Source organism: Homalodisca vitripennis, chromosome 1 (assembly GCF_021130785.1).
Source record: "Homalodisca vitripennis isolate AUS2020 chromosome 1, UT_GWSS_2.1, whole genome shotgun sequence".
Taxonomy (NCBI): Eukaryota; Metazoa; Arthropoda; class Insecta; order Hemiptera; family Cicadellidae; genus Homalodisca; species Homalodisca vitripennis.
The window spans coordinates 187,550,249-187,577,984 of record NC_060207.1 but is presented as its reverse complement, the minus strand read 5'-3'; the positions used below and the strand labels follow the sequence as shown (position 1 = coordinate 187,577,984).

Here is a 27,736-nt window from a genome sequence, read left to right as displayed (position 1 = left end):
CAACATTTTTATTTTTCATGAAGCTACTTGTCTGTGCTGGCATTGTGACTGAAATCACTCAACCTGCCTTGAACTATTAAACATTTTTGACATTAACCCATTGTGGATTTCTGATGAAATATCTGTCATGCAATAAAAGCTAGCTAAGTGACCACAGCGATAGCTAAAAGGTCGCAAAAGGGGAATCTGCTTTGAATTTTACCTTCTAATAATTATAATCACGATTACTAGAAATACACAGTAAGGGGGCCACAAGGTGGATGTGCTGTAGACGTGTGGTGTTGTAGTGTGACGGCCACTGTATCAAGCCATTTTTGTCTGCCCTTGCACCAACCCACTACAAATAGTTTGAAGATTTATCACTGTTGCTTAATATCTTAAGTAAATTTTCTATAACATATAAATATGCAATACATTGGTAATTTATTATCGATTTAATAAAAGCTATACAAACACTCTTAAAAAGGCATTACCTAATATTAATAACGTAGTTGGTACCAAGGAGTACAAATGGTTGATACTCAGTTTCCTGTTTGCTAATCCAAGAGAATAAATAAGAAAGTAATTAATATAGAGTAGACATTTTTTTATGAGTTTAAGACAGCTGGCAGCTTTGCTCCAGTAACGTTCTCGCCACAATATGTGTGACCCCCTACTGTGATTCTAGTAGACTGCTTGAGCATCATTACCAGGCTACTGAATGTTTTTTAATGATCTTTCTTTAGTTTCCGTCAAACGTGTTTTGTAAATATTCTATAGATTGCAGTTGTATGTAGAAGTGAAGATTCAGCTATTTTTACAACAGAAAACTTATATTTTCATTTTTGTGTTTTTTCGCGGTATCAATTGCGGAAAATTTATGATTGTCCAGTATTTATTGAATTTGATCAGTATTTATTAAAGAGTGCTAGTGAGAGTAGTGGAGTAGACAGTGACAATCAAGATATAGTGATTTACAAGATAAGAAATGTAACAATAGTTCATGAAGAGATGCAATATATTATCTATTATCTTTAAAAGTAGATGGATTGAAAATATATCTAACTTTGTTACAAGAATCCAGTTCAATGTAGAAGTAAGTTGAGTATTAACAATGGGTGGTTTGATTGCAGCATGGTACTACTATTATGCTGATAAAATGTAAATTAATTTGCACCTGTTGAGGCATGTGCCTACAAATTGATCCGCAATGGTTTACTTAGAACCGAAATATAAAATGAAAGAAAATACATTTATTTCCAGCCATAAAAGACACATTAAACATCCATAGTATCTAAATATAGAAAAAAAAGATCCTCGCATGGGTCGTAACTGTGCACGTCGAGAATTTGAGTCAAATCAGTCCACATTTAGTTAACTAAATGAATATTTAAAATAATTAACATCAAGTTTACACATTCTTTATTTTTGAAGTGGAATTAACAGAAGCAATATATCTGGCCGTGTACGGACTGTGCCTCTAACTATATCAAGGTACAAATATACAAAAAAGGTAGTAAAATTACAGTCCATTAAGGGCATAAATAGTTTTGGACCTACTTAACTCATTTTCAAATAGCAAAACATTCCACGCACGTTGATTTCAGAAACAGACACAATCACAAGGTTTACCTAAGTACCACCTAATTTACAATACATCAATACTTCCTATCACACACACAAGCACAAACACGTGCACGCAAACAGGCACACACACAAACACAGGCTGACAAAGACAGACACCCACGCACAAAACTACCAAGTACGTAAGTTACCCTGGCATTTATGTTGGCTTGTCGTCGTGGACTTACAGGCATTATGCAATCCTTGTTTCTACCTAATTCTACTAGCCAATTATTAAACTATTTTTTATATGAATAGTAGAAAATATTCCATAAAAATTAGATATTCAGTATATTGGTATCTTATGTATATGCCACTAATTATTTTAGTATCATTTCTTTCTTGTAAATAACTTATTTGGGGCCAAACATAACCTTTCCAAATAAATCATTAATTGGGTGGTTATTTGTGTAAAGGGAGAAAAACTAAATTATATTATGAGAATTTTCATTAAAATATTTGCCTTGGCCTAACTGCTAAAAAAACCAATTTTCAGAATTTCCTGGACAAGTATTACAAAATTCTTTGTATTAAATTGCAATTTTAATCACGCGTTTACTTCATGCATTTATTTTATTCATTTAGTAAACTATCTTCCAAAATAAACTTACAGCTTTAGTTTTTAAAATAATATAGAATTGGGATATGTTTTCTTGTTATTCACAAAAAGCTATGGAGTTAATTTTCTGTACTAACTACAAAGAAAAGTAAACATTTATAAAAGGCTAATGAACAAAAGTACTGAACACACTGAATGTAACAAAAAGTTGGGCTTGACAAGTTATGATTAGTCTGTGTAGATTAATTAAAACATTTCCAACTACTCAAGGTTTCTTGTATTCAGGGTTGTAAATTATGTTATTATTGTTTTAATGTGTGACATGTTTTTGAAAATAATGTTCCTTTTGAAAAAAAAAATATTACAGTTTATAACTTTGTTGTTTTTAAACTGATCAAATGTTGATGCAGGCCCTGGTACGATTACGATGGGTGATTCGGACGAGGACGAGGAGGAAGGGGGGGGGAACTACTTCCATCGCCGAAACGAGCAAGGTTCTCCTAGAATGGATGTGTTAATTTTTACATAAACGGTTTTAAATTTTATTTTATTTATGTGGTACACAGTGATGAAATTTAAAATTATATTGTCAATAAAGTGAGCTGCTATATAGTTTTTTATAGCCTGAAAGACAATTATTTATAAATTTAATAATACTCTCATATGTGGACGTATTTGTAAATACTTAAATAGGATAACTTTTATGTATGCCAAGTCCAGTGTCTGTGTAAAGAGATCATTGGTGTGCTATATAGGATCATCTTGTTTATATCTGTGCGGAATAAAATCCTTGTGGACTGTTTTGATTTATTTTTTTGTCATGATTTACCTTTGGTCCCTTCCTATGGATTCCTAGTCCGACATTCGTTAGCTCTATTTCAATTGATTACAGACCATTACCATCCCCTAATTTATTTGTTTTGATAATATATTTTTGTCACGCAATAATATAATTCATATACTAAATAGATTTGTACTAGTCATTTAGTTTTATCGAATAAAAGTTTTATATTTGACTTTTAATTGTTTTTATTTCACCATCTGTAATGAGAATTTTATTGTTATGCATGGTGTGTTCGAAAACTAATGGGAATTTTTAAGTTTCATGGGTTTGGGGAGTCCGATTGACAAGATTTTTTAAATTATATTGGTACTCATGTTTCTGAAGCATAATAACATTTCCAGCTAGCTGTATTCATTGTTTACTTTTCCAGTGACAGCTGCTAAGTTTAGATGTGTTTAATGAACTCTGTGATTTTCTCTTGTTAATAAAAGAATGGTTCAAATCATTTGTATCAAGTATTCTGTGAAAAAATAAAGTGTAACGGGGAATCTTAACAAATGCCTATGGTGAGTCTACTATGAGCAAAACAAGGGTTTATGAGTGGTATAAATGTTTCAAAGATGACGTAAAGACAATGAAGATGACGAACAATCCAGATGCCCCAGCAGTTGTTTATCAACAATGGATAAAAAACTAAACAAGTGGAAGAAATGGTTATGAACAGATCACCATATTACAATCAGAGAAGTCTTTGATAATGTTTGCATATCAATTGGCTCATGCATGAGATCTTTTTAAATAATTTTAGTATAAAAAGTGTGGCAGCAAAATTTTTGAATTTTGAACAAAATTTGCAGCAAATGGAATTGGTTCAGGAGTCACTAAATGAAGTTAATGATGATGCAGAATTACTGAAACGTGTTATAATAGGTGACGAAACATATGTATTTTTGGGGTGGAAATCTAAATACAATATAAAATAATTAATAAAAACAACAAAATACTTGTATTCAACATATATGATTAACAAAGGTGAATGAAACGATCACAGTGCCTCGGCACCGTCTGAGCAAGTTCAGCTAAGAAAAATCAGTGCAACTGGCTAGGGTTCTTTAATGTTTGTTCTTCATTGCTTGTTCTTTAATGTTTGGCTAAAAAAGGTACTGAAACAATGCCTCGCCTCCATATTTGCCAAACATGGCTTTGTGTGACTTGTATTTTATTTTTTATGCTGTTGTTTTACAAGCATAGATAATAATATTAAATGTGCATTGCTGAAAGAACTAAAGGCTATCCCTAAGATCGAGTTTGAGAAGTGTTTCAAGGATTGGAAGAAGCGCTGGCACAATTACATAATATTTTGAAAGTGACAACATTAATGTAGATGAATAAATAAATACTTTAAAAAAATTCCCACTAATTTTTGAACAAACCTTTTATATTTTATCACCAATATATACGTGGAGGTTCACGAAGATATGCAGAAACTGTCTGAGCTAATTCTACGTGTAAAAATAATGAAAAGAGTTGATAGAAACATGGATCTGGAAATGCTGCGTTAGCGAGTTAAGGCTAGCAAAAGATTTCTCCCTGATTTCAGCTTACCATCTAAAACGAGGTCTTCCTGAAATTCTGGTAAGATAGATTAAGGGGCGAATTAAATCGTTTCTTGTGGTTTGTGTCATGATAAATTGAATAAAACAGGTTCTAGAACTATAAGTTAAGGAGTGTTTGAGAAAACCCGTGTCAAATGCAAAAATGGAGTGAAAAACACATTTTTCATGTTTGAGCAACAATAACTTTATTTCACCAAGAAACAGATCAACATTTTTAATAAATCAAATCTGTACAGCGTTTACATCTAGGAGACAATGCCCATCCCTTGGAGCACTGCATTTGGATGAACACTCATCATCGACTCAAAAGTTTATTTTATTTACCGATGAGTCACAGTTTACTCATTATGGTATCAATAATTTACGAAACCAACATTCATTGGTAGAGGTGAACCCTCATGCAACAATTGTACGTAACTTTCAACAGCGTTTTAGCATTAACGAATGATGTATTATTCATGATCACTGGACCATTTATTTTTATAGAGCGCTTAAGAGGTCGGGTATAGTTTTTTCAAGAAGAATTACCGATATTGCTTGAAGATGCTTCTGTTGCAACGCGACGCTACTTGTACTCCCAACATGATGGTGCATTGCCACATTTTTCAAAACTTTTTTCCACATACTTAAATCAACAGTTTCTAAATAAATGAATTGGTTGGAGATCCTATACACTGGAAAACCAAGTTAACTGATCATACACTGTTGGATTTTTGCATATGGGGATGGATGAAGAAGAAAGTTTACGAGGTCAAAGTTGATTCCTGCGAGGCACTATTTAGACGTATTAATGAAGCTTTCACGCAAATAAAGTAAAGCCCTGTTGAACTATGGAAAGCAACAAGAGGCACTGAGCCATTCTTAAACAAGCAGAAAAATGCATTGAAGTCGGCGGAGATACTTGAAAATGTCCTGTAATTTTTTCTTGAATCAAGGGAAAAATGTCTGTAGCCTCCGCATGTAGTCCTTAAAGGACCTTTGTGTCTCCCTTATTTATGTTTATGCCCTCAGAATCTGAGACTTACAGAAGCCAATCAAATTGGAGGACTCCTGTTCTCTGATATCCTTGGGGCTGAGCCGTTACGCTCCTAGGAATTTTTTTAGAATTCTTCTCAGATATGACAGGACAGTTTATCCATATATGTTCCGCTGATTCAAAGTAACTCGATAACGAAGCATTTCTGAATCTAAATTTATATAAACTTTTCACTTTTAGAATGTGCTCCCACAGTTTCGGCATATATTCGTGAATCACCCTGCATAACAAATTAATGAAGAATTACAAAATAGTTGCAAATAGAAGATCACGTTTGCTTATTAAAAATAACTAAACACCCATTGGTTTTCTATTATTGTTAATGGTCTAAAGTTACTAATATCAATATTTTTCTAATATCTTTACGGCAAACTATAAATAAGCTAAAACTGTAAAACTGGTATGACAAATTTGTGGTTAGCTGCCTATCCAATTTTTAATGTTAACTTTATAATTAAGACAGTATAATTATAGGCTGATTGGATGCTGACTTTCATAGTGGATAAATCTCCCCTAATGCAATGTCATCATCGCTGTCACTTTCAGTGTCTGAAGAACTGTCATTTAAATCTTTATCAAATAAGTCTATGAAGTCATTGATATTCGGTTCCAGTTGTATGTAGTGGTTATCAACTGCTTCTAGATGTTTCACTTTAGGAGTCCATTTTCTGCTTCTATTTCATTGAACTTCTGCTCACATAGATTCAACACTTAATTTAAATTAAAAGATACGTTATGCATAGCCACATCCCCCCAAATAAGTTTGATAGGATTCAAATCTGGGTAGGAAGGGGCAAGCAAAACATTGTTTCTTTTTTTTCTAGAAGTTTACTCATGACATACCTTTGTACAGTCACATATGCAAATTAGTTAATTTGTATAGTTGAGGTTTTAACATGTTAGGATTTGTTTTTGTTGAGTACTGCAAGTCATGAAGTACATACAGCACAACTCTGATCGAAACTACTTAATCCAGTTACAGATTTTCTTTTTACACGCTTTTATTTGGTGTAAAAATACGCTCATTACAGTTTTCAGTCTTATGTAACTCATTGTTTATTTTAGTAACAACAGGCTCTCACACTCCAGTCGCTACCGCTGTTCGCCTTACAGCTTTGAACAGTAGAATAGTAACTTTGTTCTCACTCTATTGTTTCATGAATTAAGAACATTGCTTCAATTTCCTTGCTTTGACTGCCTAAAACTTTCTTACCTAGTTCAATCAAACTAGCCATCATAATGAAACTAACACTAGATCAATATTACTATCACTAAAACTACAAATAAATTTAGCTTTTTATAGCACACACGTAACTCATGTAAACAGCTAAAACTAAGACTTTACTACAATATACATTATTTATGAACTGAAAAGAACAACTGTCTGCAACATTACACAGGGAGCAGTGTCATTTTAAGTAGAAGCTTGTTGCTTGACATCACTAGGATGAGTCTTGATCAGAAGGTTAAAATTCTTGTGTTCAAGACCTCAAAATTAAGTTTAACGATTGTGAGTCTACTTTTGTATTGATTGAACAACATTTGGTAATTCGCATTCAGTTGTTGATATTGTACCTCTAGTATTATTTAATAAAGATTCGTAGTAGAGTGTCCTGCAGAACTAGTAGTATAAGAACCATTTAGTTTGGTAGTTATAGGTCTGTGGGAAGTATTATTACCAAAATCACTACCAATGATTTACTCAGCCCAGTTGAGATAAGTAAGAGAACTTACTTTGTTCTGATATGTCTGAAAAATCAATGGAAATGGTGAAATCATATATGAATGCAATATTGCTATTTATTGTGAGATATCAATACCTATTGTGGTTTATTGTATTTCTATCTCCAGTGTTCTAATCTGGGAGCCTAATTGGTTTATTTTCAACATTTATTGACTTTTCTGGCCTATAATCCTGCTCAACCTGTATATGTACCTAATAAAGTGAAAGCACATATTTATTTAACTTTTTGTTGTGAAATTTAATGTTTTACTCAAATTTGTGAGAAAAGATTAAATCCAATTTTATACAAGCTGATAAAACTGATAAATTTATCACCAAGTAGCACTACTATCAACAGATAATTCTCTTATCAAACTCAGTACCATTAGAGAGTTTTGTTGTCTCTACTTTGAGATATTTCTCTACATGTTTGATATTGAGAATGGACCATCTTGTTTAACATGTGAACCTTATTTCTCGTGTGTGTGTGACAGACATGTGATGAAGGGAAACTTAGAAGTTGAATAATTTTAATATTTTCTGTTTCTCAATTCAACCATTTGCAGTGAACAATTTTCAGATTGAAGGTACATATCCTATATTAACTACGGAAGTGGACAATTATCTGCCTTCCTCTGTCAAGTATTGGTTAACGGCAACCTCAAAAAATGATTGTTTCTTTTCATTGGTGTCAAAACCATCAGGGCAAACGGAAAGGATTGGGGCAATAAAGATCTTCTTATTTCGTTACAGCGAACCACTAAGGAACATACTGGAAAACAGTCAGTTGGCGGAACAAGGAGACATAAGAATTTTAGATGTTGAACCAAGAACTTTCTGGACTTTCTTGAAATGTGTCTATGGAGGAAGTAATTTTGTGATACCGAAGCTTTCATTTCAGGAAAGTGTCAACTTGTTGCGTGTAGTGAGTAATTACTTTGTTACTGATATGACACCAAAAATCGTGTCTCACATTATAAATCTGCTAACAACTGGAAATGTCATTGACAATATATTTTGTGCCTTATCAAATCCTGCTTGTTTCTCCTATTGTAAATTACAAAAAGCTATTATGGAAACAGTATGATGTAAAATCAGTGACATATTTTCATCAATAATGTTTTTACAGCTGAGTAGCTCGGAAATGTTACGGATTGTGCGGGCCGATTGTTTGGATGCAAGTGACATAGACATCTGGGATGCTGTGTTAAAATGGGCAAAACATAAAACCGGGTCTAGCAATGGTGAGGTTTTGAGAGAGCTAATATTGAGGCATCTTAAATTTATTCGTATTTACAGCTTTAGCTGTGAAGAGTTTTGTAAAAAAGTGGTCCCAACTGGCATTCTAACTAGTGACGAAGTTAGTGAGGTTTGCAAGTATTTCGCTACTGGTGTTGTTCCACAGAAAACATACATTTGTACTAATACTCAGTCTAGAATAAAAGCTGTCACTGAGAAAACATTTTACTACATCGTAAATGACATATCAGAATTGAAATGTTGTGAGTCTCAAACATTCATATTTCTTGATCTTTGTTGGAACATTGAAGTTAAGAAGAGTAAAGGCAATTTAAGCTTGTTCTTAAACTGCCGTGATATACATCGTCGGGCCTTTGTGGAAGGTGAATTAACTCTTGTTAATCAAGAAGAAATTAAAGATGTCAATACATACTTCTCACAGTTCTTTTGTCAGAAAAACTCCTGTTGTGGATGTGAAGATTTCTTTCCTTGGGAGAAACTTACAGATGGGTTTGTAAAAAATAACACTATAACTGTTAAAGCGCACTTGAAAAAATTAAACTGAACAATGTATGAAAATACGCAAGAAACAGGCTGGTGAGGCTTCTTTGGAGTTAACCAGATGTGATAAAACATATCTAAACAATACTTTTATGTCTAAAATGTGTAAATCTTAGTATTGTACTTTCATACACTGGTTTGTTATGTTATGATGTAGTTTATTTTTAGTGCATATATAGCACTTAAGAACAATGTTTTATGGAATTATTTTCTTTGTTTTCCTTCCTTATAATTTTTGTTCAGTTTGAATCATTTTCCAACTAAAACAATTATTAAAAACAAACAGGTTTGATGAGTCAGCTGATACTAAACTGACTAGTATAATATGTAGATAGTGTACACCAGATCTAATACATGCATTTAAGACAAACTGGGGTCTTATTTGATATTTCCTGTTATAACATACACACACTATATATATATATATACACACACACAGTGTGTAAATTAAGTCCTGACTTTTTGTTCTTTCATGGTTAGCTTTAGGTGTCTTTCTAGGTGGTATTACGATGTAAGGGGTTATTTGCCCATAACTTTTGCTAGGATCGTCGTAGTGATGTTTTGTTCATGTCATTGTATTTTGATTGAATATACCTTTAAAATGGACGTCACAAGATAAGAGTTGCAATTTAAAATTCCCCCCTGTACCCCCCCATTTGAAAGGGGGGGGGGAAAGAATTTATTATTATTAAAAAAATTCCAAAAAAGTATTTTAATAAGTATAGTGAAGTTGTACATCGATATCTCAATCCGTTTAGAATATATCCAGGTGTATCAGGGACTTAATTTACGCCCTAAGATGTACGGTGTTATTTGCACATAAACTTTTGCTAGGAACGTCGTAGAGCTGTTTTATTCATGTCAGTATGTTTCTATTAAATAAAACCATTAAAATGATATGTCCAAAATGGGGTTCCAGTTTGAAAATTTAAAGTTACCTTGAAGTTACTTGAAAAAGGGGGAAAAACATTCAAAAACACAAAAAAAGTATTTTAATAAATATGGTTGAAGGTTGTACCTTAACTCCAACAGCCTTATTTCTATAATATTAAAGGTGTTCCGTAACTCTGACAAAGGGATATTTATATTATCGTTCATATCAAGAGCGACACATTGCACCATATCGACAAGGGTCTCCGGTGTTTAGTTTCCCATCAGTTTATATGTGTTTTTTTTATATAATAATTAATATCTTAAAATAGTAAGTTAAATTCTACCAAATTTAGGTAAAAACTTTTATCGTAACAAGACCAGTCACTACAAAAAACATGTAACAAAATATTACATTTTTAAAAATGGCGCCCCTTAAGTTTTTTTTTACTTGGAATATCTTTAAAACCAGCAGTTTCATAAAAGAATTGTAAGAACCACAATTTTTATTGAATTTTATTCTAAATCCAATGCAACAATGATCAAAAATGAGTAATTAAACTGAATTTTTGTCAATTTCAGCGAATATGTACAATTAAACATATTTTATGAAAAAAAACAACACCCAAAAATACCTGCAATTTCCAAGTGCAATGACAGGCCTTCTTTGAAATCAATAAAAATTTCAGATAATTTTAGGACATGTAAGATTATATTGTTCCAATATTGAAAAATATTGAAATACAAAAATTTGTTTTACATTGGCCATTAATTAGAAAATTTAAATTAAATTTGTGATTGAGTCTAATAAATTGTCATCACACTTATTTGGGTTAGCACAGAATGAGTTCTATGTTCCAATATTATCTTGACTTGTATTGATTTCAACAAGAATTAACCCTAGTAGTGGCTGTCATTACAGTTTTAAATTGCAGGGAATTTTTATGACGATTGACAAAAACCTCCAATTATGGAAAATGCCCTCGTCATCCCACAAGATATTTTCAAAACAGTTGTGGCCAATCTCTGTGTCAACCAAACATTAATTCCCAATATTCCATCCTTCGGTCCACAATCTTCAAATTTCAACTCTTGTACATAATGAGGTTTCCATGGGTGAAAATTTAGTTCCTTATGCAACACCATACGCACTGTATGCCTTGCTAGTCCACTTTCACAAGCTGCCTGATGTGTTGATTTTTTGGGGCTACGAGTATTTTCACAATTCTACCAAACCTCTGCTTTATTTGACAAAAGTTTTTGCAATAATTTAAAAATAAATAAAATAAAACTTATTACTAACATCTTTATAATTTTGCTATTAATAAACTTGATAAACTGAGCAATATGGTTTGTAAGTAGGAAAACTTTATATGTCCTGCATGTGATACACTGGACTCCTTCTTTCCTGCAAAAATAAAAACATCAGTAGGTATGCCTCTGTATAATCACAAATTTGAATCAAGTTATTTTATTAATGTTTATTGTTATAGATTGTACTAACAGCTTAAATATTTTTAGAAGTTTTTCACAAAAAATTGCATCATTGAAATTTTAAATAAATCTGTTAGCCACAAACTGCAAAATATTTAAAGCAAAATATGAATTTTTCAATACATAGATATTTACAGGTTATTGTTATATTATTTTCAAGTGTAGTTTTAGTCTAATTATAGTTATCTATTTTAGTAAATGGAATCAAAGTATTTAAGGAAAATATTTAATGCAACAGAAATAAGTTGACATTACTGCAAGTACATTTGTAAAATTTGGCAAAACAGTTTACAATTTCTTGTAATATTATATATAACTTGTATGATAAACATTGTTTTTATCATTGATTTGTTGGTTACATTTTGCAAATGACTAAACGATTTCCTGAGTAACTGGTAAGTATTTATCGCTGACAAACATATTAACAGCAGATTTCTTAAAAACAATAGTGGTAAACATTGATTTATAATCCTTCGAGCTAGCCTTTATTTTGATTGATTTATGATTATAGATATTTGTTACACTATAAACTTTTTAAAACTGTTCCTGATGTCTGAATGGAATCCTTGCAGGTCTCCTCTCCTGAGAATGCAGAATTAATCACTTAATTCACAATCTATTTGTTTACCCATGATTAAGGATGTACAATTTTTAAATTTTGATTTAAGAAAACTAATAATGGAATTATTAAGGCTAATATTATTTTGTTGGAATAGTAAATATTTCATTTTCAGGTACAAACTACTTTGTTAATACAATATATCTGTTTAAATTTAAACTACTCTCGGATCAAAAAGTAGAGTTCGGTAGTTAACCAAAAACTAATCTCTAGAGAAAGAATAAAGGGAATTACATTACAATTTAGCATTTAAAGCAAATAATTTACTAACAATAACCTCTAGATTTATGTAGATAACTATGAAAAAAGGTACAGGATTTTTAATTTTCAACCTAACTGGAACTTTTTAAAATTTATAATTCGGAACTTGTGATCCAATTAAGACAAAATATTATACAATATGTAGGGAAAAGAGAACTGTTTTTAGTATGAAACTTAGAATTATCCAAAATTAAGTTGTTATTAAATTATCATCTTTAACTTATATTTTATTCAGTTATAAATTATTGACGAGGCAGTCAAAAAAATGTTGCATTTTTGTCTCATTTCGATTATTTTGTGCATATCATTTTGGTAACCACTTCTTAAAATGTTTCATTTTAAATTGAATAGGTTTTATTAATTTATCGTGGCCAGTGCCTGCTTGTTTGAACATGCAAGTTAGCTAGACTGTCCAGTGTGTTGCCTCAGCGTCTGGTGGGTATACCAGAAGTCTTCAATTTATAGTTATAGTCTTGTTCTAAATGTTAATTTAAAAGGGATTATGATCACAACACTTATGTGAACTTTTCAATACTTAACTATATTAATTTCAAGCAGAAACTTAAAGTTAATGCATTAAAAGGGCTTTGTGAACATGTCCCTTGCAGGGCTGCCAAAAAATTGTTAACTGTTAAAAATTATAGTTAAATTTATAACACAAATTACCAGTAGAAGATTCTGTATTTGGAGTCTCTGTTGTAGATTTTTCTGTAAAAGATAAATTACATTAAATGTTAATACTAAATAAGGAATTCAGGTCACAAAGTAAAGCAATGTTCAAAATAAGTACAATGTGTGATTTAAATCGTAGTTAAGTGAATTAGCCTACCATAGAGAAAGATTACATTTTTAATCTTTTCATGACTTCCTAGATGATTTGAAGCTAAGCTGATATAAGTAAGTTTAATTCCGCTTAGGACTTAAATAGCAATGTTGCTGATAATATCTTACCTGTCAATACATAAAACTTTATTTAAGGTCATACACTAGTCCTAATAAACCTGCGTTTACTGTAAACTTAATTACAGACAAATTAGTCATACATGTAAAGTAAATGCAATATTAATATTATTTTCTCTTTCTGCCACAAAACATACATCAAATATATGAAGAACTTACATGATTAAAAATCATAAACAATATAATTATAACTTGCCAAGACTGACTATATGCACTAAATGAAAACATAAACGTAACTTAAAAAATTACTTATAAACTTTTTTTAGTCTCCTTACATATCAAAATCAATATAAAAAACTTGTAAATATACTGAATTATATAAATATCAGAAGAGAAAATTTAGGGCCTCCAAGGCACATGGCCTGTTCGGAGGTTCCAATTATTTAACATTAAACTTCTTTTACAGTGTCCAGATTGTGAAAGAATGAATATTTTATTTAATCTTTTTCGGCCAATGTTCTTCCTACTATCAGTGCTTTCTTTGCTTAGCTGCATAAGACATTATTGAAACAAAATAATATCACATTATTATCATACTATAATAGAAAATATTTTGTGTAGTAGATCACTATGCCATATGTAAAAGTAACACCTATCCTAAAAAACGGCAGGAGTACGCCATAACAGGCTTCGCTGAGATTTCAATGAAAAATTTCAAGTCTATAGGTCATTCCATTATTGACAGAACGACAGACAATCATCTGGAAAAAGAAATTTGTACGTCCACCGACAAACAAAAAAGAAATTTTGTCAGCCTACTGAGTGTGACTTCAACAACGCTCAACCAAATACTGTGGTGGGACATATACCCTTAGTTCATTCTTGTCTATGGATAAATTGAAGTTTTCCTGCAAAATTTTAAGTCTACAGATGAAATCCGTTTTGAGATAATCTTAGCACATAATACATTCACATTTTTGTTTATTAAATTGAGTTTAATTTTAGTGTTTGAATAATAAAAGATTACAAACAAAGTCACAACAAAACGATGTTGTATGCATAGTTTGATTACCTGTATTAATATGTCACATGTTTAAAATATCTTATTAGTATACTGTGTTTGTTCACAAATTTATTTATCCTATCATGGTAAAAATCCTATTTATTTTTGCTATCATGGTAAAAATATTTATCAACACTGTCACATCCCATGGAGAGACATGCACATCATCGAACTCAGGGTTACAAATAGAAAAGAAAACTTCATGCACAATTTCAAGTCTCAACGAAAAATGTCCTCATTTTCGAGATATGCGGACAGACAGACAGAAATGAAATTTTTCCAGCCCTTCAAGTGATAGGATTTGCTAACGCTCAGCTAATAAAAATATAATTTGTGATGAATAAAACGTTTATATATGGCATTAAAATTGATATTGAATCAGAATCATTTATTGGCCACATAAATATTTCATACAAAAAATACATAGGCAAATTTTATCATACTTATACTCACAGTTATATCTTAAAGTCTACGATTGTCCACTGTCCATTCATGAACTCCTGGATAGAGTAAAAAGCATTTTTTAACAAAAATTCCTCAACTCTTATCTTAAAACTAGCATTGTTAAGTAGTCTTATCTCTAGAGGAATTTTATTTAAGGCATTTTACTAGACATAATCAATGGACTCTTAGCACTCTTATGGAGTCTAGTTTGAGGCATGTCGACATAATGCTTAAATCTAGTCTCATATGCATGGATCTCACCTCTTTGTTGAACCTGTCTCTCTTTAAAATAAATTTCTACAGTGTTCAAAACCTACCAACTCCAGCAGTCTCTCAAACCAAACTTCTTTTATTAAGTAACAGTATATTCAAGATATATAATAGTGTTGTTATTAATGTTTAAAAAATTAATCAAGAAATGTCAATGTCATAAGAAAAAAAATTTCATGAAGAATTTACAAATAAATCATAGATACTAAAAGATTAAATGTAGCAATAGTTGAATTCCCAGTTAAATTTTCAAAATGAGGTATTTATAATGAAAAGGCTCCTACTACACAATGTGTAGTGTAACAAAATTTCACTAGAATACATGCAAAATTTCAAATCTATAGACTAACTCATTTTCATTTTCATGATGTCCTGTGAATAGATAGACAGACAGATAATCATACAGAAAAATAATTTTTTACACCCCTGTGTGATACAAAAGAGAAATTATATCAGTTTTCTGCAAGATAATCTCAATTACACAAAGCCAAAATTTCATGGTTGGAGATCCACCATCATAAAAATTTCAAGTCTATAAGGTCAGTTTGTTTTCAAGATATCGTTGTTGACAGAAATTAAATTTTTCCAGCACCTCTAGTGACAGGCTTCGCTAATGCTCAGCGTACTAAAAATCATATTTTTACTTGATTAATAGATTATTATAAATTCATTTCTGAAACAAGAAATGCAATAAATAAATGTAATATTTCATAACCAATATTTACTATTAATAATACTCTTTGATTTTAACAATTAATTGTAAAAAGACTTTTAACAATTATAAGACATGAGTATGTATTTTTAGGAGGATAAATTTATAAAAGGACAAATGAATTATTTAGGAACATTAGAACAACATTTTTGCTACTGATAAGTAAACTTTATAAGCTAGTTTTTTTTTTTACTATCATATTCCAGTGTCCAAACTGTAATAAATAATATTTTTTTCCATACCCCCAAAAAGAAATCCACCTCAATTTAAAAGGTGGTGAAGATATTTGTCCACAAACATAACTGTAGTGAAAGCTAATTGAGAGAGATGAATTGGCCTGAAGTCTTAAAATCATGTTTCCTATCTAAATCAGAACTTCTAAAATACCAGCAATGCAGGTCGGCTAAAAACCATATTATTGATTAATCCAAGGAGACCAAATACTTCAGTCTGATCTCTGAAGAAAATAGACCAATGTTATCCTAATAATAAATTTATTAATATTATAAATATAAAATTACCTTTGTTTGTTGTTTTGTTTTCACTTATAAACTATTAAACGGATGGTACCGACTTTTTAAAAGGGCATTCCTAGGATGAACATAGGCCTATTCTTATTTTGTAAATCCTTCCGGGCTAAGCCCCACTGGTCTTTAAAGTAACAAAAATCCCATCTTGGTCTCTAAAGTTGTGTAATGTGAAATCAAAGAGCTAGTTAGATATATTCAACTGTTATGTGTAAACAATGTATTATGGCATCACCACCATATATTTAGTTATTTTAACCATAATTTCAATTTGTTTACATTTATAGAGTAAAAGCATGACCAAAGTAACAACACTCCTTACATCAACATTGAGGCAAAAAGACAAACCATTTGATTTATTCCGGATGACAAAGCAATAAACGAGATACCAAATGCAATTTTTTATGACAGAAAATCGTCGAGGTGACTTCACATCCATTTCTCAAGGATGAGGTATATGATACTGATTAGGTATATAATGTTGATGTAATGCCTAGACTGGACCAAGGAAATAGTATGATGAAGCAAACGCGCATTGGGAAGCAAGAAACTTTTGCTATATACATATGGGATTGCAACTGTCATAATGTAAGTATTGAAATGTGTTAGTATTATTAATGTTGATTTTAGTTTTAATTTTCAATAACAATATTTTATATACATATAATTTATAAAACTATACTGTTTTGAATGCAATGTCATTAACCCGGGAGCACTCGCGCTATTAGATGAATCTAACATATTTTTTGTGTTATATAAAATTTTTCTTATTTGTTATCTTACAACACTAAACCCTTAATTTATGCTTCTATGGGTATGTTTGCTGCGTATTACATCATGTTTAGACAGTAAAAGTCGCTGGGGTGGGGCGGACGCTCCTCGCGGTTATTAGTTTCAACCTAACAGCGCGAGTGATCACGTCAGCCCAGTGTTAGGAGTGATCTAACGGCGCGAGTGATCGCGTAACTGCCAGTTTAAATCCATCAGTTTAGTGATTTTTCTTGTTTTTCACTTTGTTTTAGAGTTATATTTCGTAGATTGCTCTTTTATGACCTTACAATTATTGCAATGAATGAAGACCAAGAAAAAGCCGTTCTTAGTTGGTTGGAGGATGTTAGATTCGATCTAACGAGAGTTCTTGCGTAACTTCTTGTAGCGCGAGTTCTCGCGGGTTAAAAAAATTATATATAAGTCTATTTATATTGTAGGGCAAAACAGCAAACTCCAATTTTGCATTTGAAATATAATTAATCTGAACTTGAAGTGCAAAACATGAAATAAGAATTACTTACACTTTTCCTTAACTTCTGGTCCTATTAATCATGAACACTGTAAAATGGGTACATGCTGCATGATATATGACTAATTCCACTCCAAATGTCGAGATATTGAGGTGCAATGATAGATCAATTGGTCTAGTCTACTGTGGGAGATGACTGTTGGAGTTGGTGGGACTCCCCAAGTATTAAGGGTTGTTGCTAGCCTAGACATAAGGGTGTGCCTTTCCAGCTTTGACTGGAGAGGATAATATAGGGCTGGCTTCCCCTTCTTCCAAGAAGACATGACTGAGATTAATGCCCAAAATCCTTCCTCATGGATCTCGAGAGGAGGCAGCAGCCCGTGCGGGGGAGAGGAGAGGGAGAAATTATTAATTAATAGTTATTCTGTAATTACCACTATGGATCCACAATTTACATCACAGATAAAAACAAAGTTTTTTAATATTACCTCTACACTGTAATAAACACATGAATATTATTCATGATTATAAATTGTATAAATACAGTTAGCATATTATTTATTTTTTTATCGTGTTCCAAGTATTTAAATTCTGAGGAGTATGAAAGTAACGCACTGATATTTTTGTGTGTGAACCATTCCTCATGCCAAAAGTGTTTTTGAACTACATTTTGCTTTGTAATATAATCTGGTATATAAGTAGGTCACATTAAAAATATTGTTGGATAAATGGCATATACTGTTGCAGTTTTTAATTTTATTTAAATTTAAGATTTATTCAATAACATTTTGATAATATACAGAAAATGACAAAACCTCTAATGTTTGAGATTATTTAAAAAATTATTTCGTCATAAAATAAGTATAGGCTATTGCACTTAGTTGACTGGGAAATAAAGTTTTCTTTTTTTAATAATTATGTTTCATAAAAAAACTAACACAAATTGAAACCAATTAATAAATTATCTGAAATGTTCTACATAGTGAAAAATAAATTATCTACAAAATAACACTGTTAATATAAAAAAGTATAATTTTTTTCTAAAAAATTACTTGATTTAAAAATTTATAAAATCCTTGTTATTTCACATAAATTATATTACTTTAGATTAACATCACATTTATAGATTGTTTCACTACCTAAAAACATACTCCAATTATTAAATTGTTCAAAAATACCATGTTTATAAAAACATATATTTTCGAATTCAAACTTAAAATTGAATCCGTTAGGAAACGTCAAGATGCAGAAATATTAAGCGGTCAACAGGTTTAGATAAACGTAGGGTAAGATACTGTAGATGTCAGGAAAAGGAAGTGAAATAAGTCACAAACATAATGTAACATTATTTATAATGCATATTTATATACATACATGCAACAGGTTTATTACAGCCAGGTATGTACAGTAAAATATCGTTATTATTCAACACAACAACAGGAAACCATAAGTGGCAAAGCTTTGTAAATTGAATTCTACAATTTTACAAATGTTCGAACTGGTTTATACAATATTTAACCGTCAAGGCACCGAGGCAAGAGGGTACGTATGTACATCTACCACCTGAATAGGTCAGGTGTACTTCGCTGTTAGTGTAAACATTACTGTCTCTATTTATAATATTATTTTACACTGTACACAATAGGCACTCATACAGTTAGGAGTCTATGCTCTGTTGGAATTAATGACATAAACTGTATAATTAGTTACATAACAAAAAAATAGGATATCATTTTTTTAAAATAAGAGTTTGGCACTTCCATTAACTAATGAGAATCTGACAGTAAATTGCAGACTCTTAAAAATAGTAGTAATTCTGAAAATACAACACATACAAAAATATTAACACGCAGTAACAAAAATAATATATTTTAGTTTAAACGTATCCTAAGTTTATATTAAGTCAATAGAGGGGAAAACAGTGAGGAACAAGAAATGCATGTATAAAACTAGTTAAAATAAAAGAGTTAAAGGATGAATTTCCCTTTGGAATATGTTTAAGTAATTTTGCTTAAATACATTTTACAAACAGGAGAGAAGTTAAGAGAATACAACTATTAACCCTAATTTTTTATAATGTTTCTTTTTCAAATCATAAAGGCAATAAACTTAAGACAGAAAGTATAGAATAAGCAAACATTATCTGATAAAATCAAAAACTTAACAATATTATAGCAAAATCAAATTTATAAATAATGTGTATTGTTACTAGACAAAAAAATCTTTTACTAACAGTGTGACTTTGCGTGAAGAGCATAACATACTTTAAGAAACAAAGTAACACTTTAAAATGTTGATTATCTCAAATTCTATGCATTGAACATGAAAATTTCTTAAAATATAAAAATACTAGTACAAAACTCTGTGTTTTTATTATATGATTAATTTAGTTCTTTTTCATTAAGGGACATTTTATGCAAATTTCAGCAAATTTTAATATAATCTAATAAAGCTCATTAACATATGGCTACAGTGTAAAAGATCTCTCTTTTATTTATATCTGACTTCAATTTATTACTTAATAGGATATACTCACAATGACTTTTTAAGTGAAATACTTCAACCACTCTTGAAGTGAATATATATTTTTATAATACTGTGTAAAATCTTAAAGAAATTCAAAATTTAACAAATAAAACAAAATTATAATAACACAATCACACATCAATAAGTTTCAAAAACAAAAATATAAAAATATAAGATCAACTTATTTACAAAACAATAAAAATATGTATTGCATAAAATATAAAAATAATGAAATACATTTAAAAATTAACCTTCAATAATACCTTGTATCTTTAAAAACATTATTGACAAATAAATGTACTATAAAATGATGAATAAAATTATTAAAATTCAAATGTAAAATTGATTGTTACAAGATACTTTTTCATGTCAATTTAGCAAACAAAGCTTAATTAAACAATATATTTGTAGGAAATCTGACAAGCAAAATATATATGGAACTTAAAAAATCCACCAAATAAAACAAAAAATTTGGTACAGAAAAACAGTAAATAAAGTGTTTTATGGATAATGTATACATGATCTTGAAAGCTATATTAGCAATGTTAATTGATAAGAGCACCAACATCCAAAGAAAAATTCTACAATAACTAGGACCTGTACTGAAAAATATAAAAATGAAACAAGAGATTAAATAATGTACAAGTGGCATAAATTTAAACAGGTACTACAGTGTTATTGCTACTGAGAATGCACATTTAATTCTTATATAGTTAACACCGCATATTTCGACATCATGTTTCTTCTAAAGTTTATGAATTGTCTCACTTCATTGATATGCTCACATAAGCAAACATATCTAAAAATAACTGTTAGTTACATTGACAAATTTTCTTAAATTTCATTTATAATTTCAAAATTGTATTACATTACTGCAAAATGTACAAAAAAATTGTACAGAAGCGTGTCTTAAATATGCTAAATGAGATAAAGCTTTCACTAAATGAAGAAACTATCACGAGAAAAAGATAACTTGACTAACAAGAAAAATATTTTTCTGAGAGAATGCTAGTTTAAATTCTTTAATGGAGATACTCATGGTAATTCGGTTGACTGTGGTCTGGGCAATGAGCGAGGGGGGGTCAGTCCGCTGATACAGACGAGAGTGAGCTGCGGGTCGAACCACGGTGATGGCGGGGGACCAAATCGGTCAGGTCGGGAGGCAGTACCTGTGGTGGACCAAACAACGCCTCTTGTTCCTCCAGTTGCAACATAAACTGCTCCTCCAGCTTCTGCAACGTAATTATAGTATTAAACTTATATTTCACAAAGAACTCTCCTAGTTGAACCTGTGTATCAGCCCATGGCTAATACAAGACGTGTGTGATCATTCAACCTCAGGTCTAAGGATGCATGTGAGCTATATAGTGGAAGTAGAAATATCAGAAATCACAAGCATATTTATTTACTTTTTACACATGGTGAACATACAATATTTAATAGACATAACTAATACGGCAATCACCAATAATAAGGTCATGCTGTATGTGTAAGTCACACAGAGGTTATATATGGTGAACATACGAGTCATGTCAACGATTGAACGTACAGTAATTACGAGACTTGCGACTCGTAACTAATACAGCAACTTTATAGAATCACCAATAATAAGGTCATGCTGTATGTGTAAGTCACACAAAGGTTATATATGGTGAACACACGAGTGATGTCAACGATTGAACGTACAGTAATTACGAGACTTGCGACTCGTAACTAATACAGCAACTTTATAGAATCACCAATAATAAGGTCATGCTGTATGTGTAAGTCACACAAAGGTTATATATGGTGAACATTCGAGTGATGTCAACGATTGAACGTACAGTAATTACGAGACTTGCGACTCGTAACTAATACAGCAACTTTATAGAATCACCAATAATAAGATCATGCTGTATGTGTAAGTCACACAGAGGTTATATATGGTGAACATATGAGTGATGTCAACGATTGAACGTACAGTAATTACGAGACTTGCGACTCGTAACTAATACATCAACTTTATAGAATCACCAATAATAAGGTCATGCTGTATGTGTAAGTCACACAAAGGTTATATATGGTGAACATACGAGTGATGTCAACGATTGAACGTACAGTAATTACGAGACTTGCGACTCGTAACTAATACAGCAACTTTATAGAATCACCAATAATAAGGTCATGATGTATGTATAAGTCAAATAATGATTTTTGGAGAAATTATATCCTTGTGACCTGGACTATACAAAGGGATAAACATGTGTACGAGATTTAAATACTCAACTAACATCCTCCTACTGATTTTTCTCTATAACAAAATTATGAAGAGAGCTTAAGGAGCGGCTTGGATTCTTTCTATGATTTTGTTTCTTAATTGTTTTTAATCAGACCTAAAAAAATTTATCTGACAATTATGCATTTGCATTTCTGATATCAAATACAAAATTAAACCGAATAACCAATTTTTATTTAATAAAATACAAAGTCCTACCCGCAACATGAGTAATTTGGTGAATTAAATAAACAAGGCTGTACAGAAAAACAAATTTTAATAGAAATATTTTAAATGAATTGAAAGTATGGAATATCACGTTTGTTGTTGCTGATCCATCAACAAAATGGTATGCCTTCACTATTCACTACTGTCAGCAATTCGCAAATGCTATTAATTTTCTCCTGGTACACTCTGATGAATTATTTTGGTACAAAATGTTGCATGACACACGTCACATAGTAAAATAAAGAAAAATATAATGTATTAATTATTATAAATATGAAAATATAAACCACAATTAAACAGAAACTACCTCACAACTACTGGAAACTATTGCAATCATAAGTCATTTCAAAATAACTGTGAGTCACATCATATACATGTCCAGCTGAGGTGCCACCAGTGCTGTGACATTACCACTAGAATGAGATTCGTCTGTGCAGAATGTGATTTTTATGTAGAAACTAGGAAATTGACAGATTTCCATGGCAGCACTATTTAAAAGGCAATTCATATATTGATCTAGTTAGTGTTTAGTTTTTTCAAGTTTTTGCTGCATATGCAAAATGTGTCCACTCAGTGATAGCAATGACTTTGGTGCGCCGGACTGCTGGTGACGTAACTAGTGTGACAAGTTATGCCGCAGGAGGGTTTACTTCTGGCTATTTTATACATTCTAGTTGAACCTACACTGGGGACAGCAAAATCTGATGTGTCACTTTAATTTGGGCAACCTTGTGGATGTCCAGGAGCAGCACATCACTAGCCGCAAATGTAGAGATATTGCGGTGCAAGAGTAGATTGATGGGTCTAGTCTACTGCGGGAGACTATTGTTGAAATTAGTGGGGCTCCCACAAGTGTTAAGTGCTGTTGCTAACCTAGACATAAAGGGTGCCTTCCTGTACCCCCTTTCCAGCTTTGACTGGAGAAGCTGGTACAGAGTTGGCTTTCTCTTCTTTTAAGGAGACATGACTGAGAGTAATGCCCAAAATCTTTCTTCGTGGATCTCGACAGGAGGCGGCCCCTATGTCCAACGTTAGCCATCAGTATTATCTGTTGCTCCGGAAGCAGCGCACAGGTCCTTTTAGGACTACGTGCAATTTCTCTTTAAATATAGATTTTGTTTTCATAATCTATATTTGTACCAATTAATTCAGTAGAACTATGAAACTAACGTGTACAACAGCCGCAAATAACACAAATAATATAGTTAAACAGCCTATGATGAGAAACAGTGTACTGTTAGTGCCAGTTCCAGTTTGGAAATTACTCAAAATGATGATCATAGAAAGAAGGTTAATGTTGAGGAGCCACTGAAGAGAACAGCAGAGTTTGATGATCCCTACCATGTCTTACCAAACAGACAAGAAAGATTTGCTAAGATTTCTCGTGGAACATACCAACCACAAATTTCTACTCCACAAAAGAAGATGGCAAGGGAAAAAATTATAGAAAAAGATATTTACAACATAAATGGTTTGAAAATTACAGATGACTGGAATGCAGCTTGGAAAAGCATACTGCTAACTGTTTTTACATTTGTTGTTTTGCTCTAAATGACATTTCGCTTCCAGCATTGGTTGAAAATGTATTTACAACAGTTGGCTTTAGTATCATAAAGCTAATCTAATGTTTAGAGCCCACAATAAAAGTAAATGTATTGAGTATGATTGACTGGAAAATTTATGTCACTAGCAAGCCAGATGTTGTAATGTTGGATAATTCAAGAGAATGTGAACTAAAAAAGAAAAATGCCTACAAAATTGTGAGTACATGTCTTGGCTTGTCGATAATATTGTCAGTTTGTCAGCTAAAAGAGGGAAACCTCTTAAAGAATATGACAAATGTGAAGACAGTCTACAGAAAGGTCTTTTCCTAGAAGTTGCTGCTTTCTTGCAAAAATACATCTCTTTTTTCAAAAACTACTTGGAAAAGATTCCTAAGGACTGTATTTATCTTAGCAATTTAATTCAAAAAGACGTATCGTCATTTTGAGCAATGATACTGAAAACTATAAGTGATGAAATCAACGGACAGCTGTTTGCTGTTATACGTGATGAAATGTCTGATGGGAGCCATAACAAGTAATTAGTAGATGTGTTTCCATACTTCCAAAAAGAAAGTGCATATCCTGTTGAAAAATTGGTGTCCTTATCACGATTGAAGTCTACTGATGCTGAAAGTATATTTTAATCAATAAATTGTGTGCTGTGTGAAGTAGGTGTGCTGTAGAAAAGTGTAGTTTGTATGTGTTTTGACAGGGCTTCAGCAATGGCTGATAAATTCACCGGAGTACAGGCTAGATGTAAAGAAGTCAATCTGTCTATTTTGTATGTTCACTATTATGCGCATGGTATAAACCTTGCCTTAGTTAGTGCCTGCATAAATCACAAGGGAAATACAATTATTTTTAAATTTTGTGGAATAGTACAGTTTATTTTAAACTTTATTGAAGGTAGTCCAAAGAGGCGTGTATTCTTTGATGACATCATCAAACAAAGTGCAATTAGACTAAAGACCCTGAATTCCCTTTCAGACACTAGATGAGCCTGCTGTTCAGAAGTGGTGTCTGTAATTTATGTTCACTTACATACAACTGTAAAAGCCATTGAAGAGTATATGCATTCTGTTCCTGTTCAAAAACTAGGACTACTGGTAAAGGTATTTTTGATACAAGCGAAATAATTTAATTTAATTTCATCTTTGCAAACCATGCATCCCAAACTTCAGCTTGTTGTAAAAGTGGGTACTCTGCAAAGCCCTAAAATAGACCTTTGCCAAGCAGTTGATGCTATGTTGAAAGCCTAGCTCTTGGTAGAATAATGAGAAGTAGTGAAGACCAGTTTGAGGATATCTTTATCAAAACAAACTAAATGTGTAGTACTAGATATTGAAATTCCAAATGTTTTGGAAAGGAAAGTATTAGTCCTGTTAGAAGACACTAGTTGCTGTTCTTTCCCTTTCTACCGGGCACTCAAAAAAAGAAAAATTGAAATATTTTACTTACTACCCTGTTTTGAACTGCCGTATAGAAAATTGAATACTCGATTTGATCAAGAAACAAAAAAGTTATTTCCATTACAGGAAAACTGATGAGATTCAATCTTAATAACTGTTACAAGTGTGAAAATGAAGACTTTGAAATTTTCGTAAAACAATTCAATGTCAAATCTGTAGAACTAGCGGCTGAATTCAAGCTGTTAAAATGAAAGATGCATAGGAAAACATTTTCATCGTAAAAGTGCTCCGGAATGGGGTTGCCTAAAGTTCTGACGTTAAACCTTTCAAATTTTATTGCTATTGTTAATAAATTTTGAACAATGCCTGAAAACCAGCTGCACAATTGAAAGGTCTTCTCAAAATCCAGCATTATAAAATGCAAACTGAGATCTACGTATAATGCGTCAAGATTATTTAGAAAACTTGATGATTCCGTTGGTAGAACCAGAACTGGCTGCTAACTTAAGAATATGTGATATAATTCATATCTTCAAGAGCAGTGCTGCATTCAACCATCGAATGACTCTATATAAAGTGATGTGGAACACCAACATGTAATACCTGACGTTTAATAGACTTGTATTAATTTGGTCTCGACTTTGACTCATTCAATTACAAAACAATAAACAATTTACCTTTTTTTATCTTGATATGTTCACAATACCATATTTCATTAATACACATTGAAAAAATTACACAGTGTTTCTACTAAAACTGTTACATGTACTGTTGTATGTAAATAAACATATGCTAAATATATCACTCATTGAAAGACTTTATCCATCGGAATTGCACCACTACTACTGAAGTCCTGCACACGCCTATGAGTTACATCCTGCTAAAAATCAAAATATGTTATTTTTAGTCGTCTCTTACCTTTTTGGCTAAATCTAATAATTATCATACTTGAAGTTTGGTATTTATATCAAATCAATCCAGTTAAATTAGCCATTAATCACGTTCAATTCTATTTCTCTGATATTCACACATCCCTCACATTATATAGAGGAATACCAAACATGAATGCTGATCACAATATAGTCTTTTGCCACAACAGAAGAAATCCAAACACTATTCACAACTTGATTCTGAATTAACTGAATTGTAACAATGCTGTAGATAAAATGAATAATAATTTAAAATACATTTCTCATAACACATATAATAACCTGCAGTTAAATAATTGAGAATGATTGGGCATGCCACGATTTAGAGTGCAATCATTCAGAAATTAAGATTAAGATTGTTTCCGAGTGCAATCCACCAACCACTAAAATTAGTTTTAGCATTCAAAGACAGCACTTGATTTGGTTCCTACATGATGTGGTGAAGAGCTTCATTACAGAGAGTAGTGGTGCCCAGACATTTATTCTAATATATAGACAACATGGACAAGCAGATAATAATACAAACAATAACGTACCGATAGGTGATCCTCATGGCTTGTTGAGAGTCAAAGGTTGGGGATATAACATGCACCCATGCACTTACATACACAAGGTGTCTGACACAACATTCAACATCCACTAGAGATCATTAAGCATACTGCAACTTCATATGCCCTACTCAACTTCCATAACTTGTGATTGTGTGATACATAAAGCAAATACATTTATTGAACATCTCTTCTTCAGTTTGGTAAAATCATAAATGAAAGTTTGTTTGTGGTAAACTTTACTTTTGCAAAACAGGTTGAGGGCTGACTTATTAATAATTATGAAAACTAATTGAAAAATATATAAAACTAATCTTAAGAAACCTCTTTTACAAACTAAAAACAGATTATTTTGGTATTACATGAAAACTACTGATTCAAGTGGAAACATTTTAAGAAGCTGCTCTCTGACACATACTAAAACAAAAAAAGCGTCTAGACCACACACAATTGAAACTTTTCAACAGAAACCCACTAGTTGCCACACGGCAAACCATAAAAATAAGATTAATGGACACATTAACGCAACACGGATATTATCAACCTTTAGATACCACTGATAACTACATAAAATTCTACTAGATATTAATCATAGAACAGATTACAATTTCATACTTAATTATCTTCCTGATATATATTCAATGCAATAGTTACCAAAATCATTAATAAGTATTTATTTATTTAGAATAAAAACAAATTAAAGCTTTATTTAGTTTTAAGTTTTAAAGATAACTACAGAATATTATACTAAATCACTTAGTGAAGAGTTGAATGTGCA

The 27,736-nt window shown here is 31.5% G+C and overlaps 1 protein-coding gene across 1 annotated transcript in view; it reads right to left on the bottom strand.

Annotated features, from left to right (window-relative positions):
* Positions 1 to 18,855: 18,855 nt before the first annotated feature.
* Positions 18,856 to 27,736, bottom strand: part of LOC124352916 (serine/threonine-protein kinase 10-like) — an 88,481-nt gene continuing 79,600 nt past the window's right edge. The window contains 1 exon segment of the mRNA XM_046802644.1: positions 18,856 to 21,278. Within this exon segment, the coding sequence (XP_046658600.1) occupies positions 21,129 to 21,278 (150 nt within the window). The 3' untranslated portion in view covers positions 18,856 to 21,128.